Genomic DNA, 2890 nt, shown 5'->3' with positions numbered 1-2890 from the left:
GAGGTGGCGGAAAGTTGTGTGGATAGAGGCAGAGCGCAGCGGCAGGCAGAGCGCAGCAGCAGGCAGAGAGGAGCAGGCTGCGAAACCCCCCCCACAGAGCCCACCCAGAGGACAGTCTGCGTCACCCCACTTTGTAACCCAGGAAAGGAGCAGGAATCCTGGCTGTGTGAGTGATAAAAGCGCATTAAACAGTTTTAATCCGACAGCCGCTGATGCGCACGGAAGTCTGTCCGTTTCGTTAACATTTGAATAGCCAAATGGACGGAAATCCGTCCGTTTCGTTAACATTTGAATAGCCAAATGGACAAGCAGGTAAAATGTCGCTGCACTCAGGGCCCCAGGCTCACAGGCACACACACATGCAGAGGTCCAGGAGCAGGAATCCTGGGTACGTGAGTGNTTTAATCCTTAAAGGTGGGGTATAAATCACTTCAGAAACACTTGTTATATTCCATGGAATGCTCTAAGCATTTCATGTATTCATTGCTATCGGGATGTTAAGAGCATTCCATGGAATATAACAAGTGTTTCTGAAGTGATTTATACCCCACCTTTAAGGATTAAAAAAAAAAAAATGGACATTTTAGTTTTGATCGGTTAATAACGTACAATTTGTTATTTGGCTATATTACTTAATAATATCCAATGGCTCCCTCAGGTGGATGGCATCAAACTGCAATTCAATACGGATGTAATGGACAGATGATAATTAGTGGAACGATAAATGGAAGTGCGTGAAGGATAATTTTGTCCTCAGTCTGGGCTGCTCTTAAAACCTGAACAAATTAACAATAATCTCCCAATCAGTTTCTATTGTAGTTAACAGAGTAATTACATACATTGAGTATTTAAGAAAACAATCATTTGGTGCATCCCTACAATGTTATATTTGTCTTTATCTGTAGGGAGCCGGTGGATGAAGTCCTCCAGATGCCCCCCTCTCAGCTGACGTGTGGTGGGTGTCAGCAGAGCATCGGGGACAGGTTCTTCCTGAAGGCCATCGAGCAGTACTGGCATGAAGACTGCCTGAGCTGCGACCTGTGTGGCTGTCGACTGGGGGAGGTGGGCCGCCGCCTCTACTTCAAGCTGGGGAGAAAACTTTGTCGGAGAGACTACCTCAGGTAGGTCCAATAATGTTGTAGGGTCCTGATTTTAAATTGCAGGTTGTTTGTAGGAGGCTTTTATTCACATTTAATCCAATGAAAAGCCAACAAGGAAATGCATATGTATAGCAAAAGTCTGATATTCCTCTCTCTGTGCCATTTTAGACCTCCATTGTTGTCTGCTCAACTAAACTATTTAAAAAACATCAATAAGCCACATTGTTACAACACGTGACATGTGTCCTTACTAGGTTGAACATAAGCTCTTTATTTTTTATAATATTGCCAAGCTCACCCTTTAAGAAATGTGGGAAACACTCTAAAACTCTCCATTTTATACAAACATGTTGATATGATTCAGGGAATAGCTGGATTACTAACCAGGCTAAGTTTGCAACACATATTTGCGGTTTGGTAGTTTTCAGGAATATTTTTGCATTATGCAGGATCATCTCATCCTGTGGGCCTGTCTTATAAAAGGTATAGACCAAAAATTCAAGACATTTATAATTATTATAATGATTTTCTTTTATTCTGTCTTTTATGTAATGAAGTGATTTAAAACCATGTATTCCAGCATAAAGTCAGGCTAAAAGATGTAAAAGCAGTGACATGGAGACTCATGGACTCCTTAAAGTATCCTGTTTTCCATCTTTTTCTCAGTATAATCTTTATGTCTCTTCATCCATTCAGACTGTTTGGTCAGGACGGTCTCTGTGCGTCCTGTGAGAAGAGGATTAGAGCGTTTGAGATGACGATGCGTGTGCGGGACAAGGTTTACCATCTGGAGTGCTTCAAGTGTGCCGCCTGCCAAAAGCACTTCTGCGTGGGTGACCGCTACCTGCTCATCAACTCAGACATTGTGTGCGAGCAGGACATCTTCGAGTGGACCAAACTCAGCAATAGCAACATGATTTAGCAGAGTGGTTTGGTCAACATGAGGGAGCAGCACCCTGCCTTTCCCACTTGCTTTAAAGTGGAGGAACTGACATTTTGCAGCCTGTGCAGACTGCATCATGCATCTGATATTCATAGTCAGAGTCAGCAGCTTTGCATTGCTCTCTACTGGAGACTGATGAAGACTGCACCAGCAATAACAAAAAAGGTTGATCCTTAAATGCAAAACCAGGCTTATATACTGGAAATACTTAAACATGCAATAATGATTGTTTGTTATACACACTGGAGTCTTATAACCTTAGCAATGAACACAAATAAAATGTTGAGTTCAAAATTCAAGTTTCTATAGTCTTACACCGTTTGAACACCTCAGTTTCTGAAGTGATCAATAGTCATTTATAAAGGTTTTATTTAATAAATTGCAATTTACTGAAACCTTCCTGAAAAGAACTGTGTAATTTGGTTGTAAACACAGGAAAAAAACCAATTTAATTTAAGAAAAAGATTTCAAGCTTAATTCTTCATAGATGTTGAATTTATTGTGTTCCTGCGGACAAGCTAACAGCTAACCTGATGCAATGACTGACTTTACTTTAAACCAGTGGTTCTCAAATTGTTCTGTCAGGCCCCCCCTTTGGAGAAAAAAAAAGGTCGGGCCCCCCCCCCAACACAAATAGTCACGTAATGGGCCAAGTTAACATTTATTAAAATACATCAATATGAACGTGAGCATTCCTTTCAAAAAAATAAAAAAATCACTTTGGTAGAACAGTGATAATAAAACAATGCTCCATAACTGTGGTCAAAAAAATAAATACATAATACAACTGTGCAATCCCTTTGCTAGAACAATAATTATAATACTTTACAATCTGTGCAAAAAAATG

General features: G+C 40.5%; 1 protein-coding gene across 1 annotated transcript in view; it reads left to right on the top strand.

Annotated features, from left to right (window-relative positions):
* The window catches only part of lmo2 (LIM domain only 2 (rhombotin-like 1)), a 3738-nt gene extending 1396 nt beyond the window's left edge, over nt 1-2342 (top strand). Inside the window, exons 2-3 of the mRNA XM_010768108.1 lie at nt 906-1121; nt 1797-2342. Of these exons, the coding sequence (XP_010766410.1) occupies nt 906-1121; nt 1797-2022 (442 nt within the window). The 3' untranslated portion in view covers nt 2023-2342. The remainder of the gene's footprint in view (nt 1-905; nt 1122-1796) is intronic.
* Nucleotides 2343-2890: the final 548 nt, after the last annotated feature.

Source organism: Notothenia coriiceps, unplaced genomic scaffold (genome assembly GCF_000735185.1).
Source record: "Notothenia coriiceps isolate Sejong01 unplaced genomic scaffold, NC01 NC01_scaffold00000339, whole genome shotgun sequence".
NCBI lineage: Eukaryota > Metazoa > Chordata > Actinopteri > Perciformes > Nototheniidae > Notothenia > Notothenia coriiceps.
This window is presented reverse-complemented; position numbering and strand designations above follow the sequence as displayed.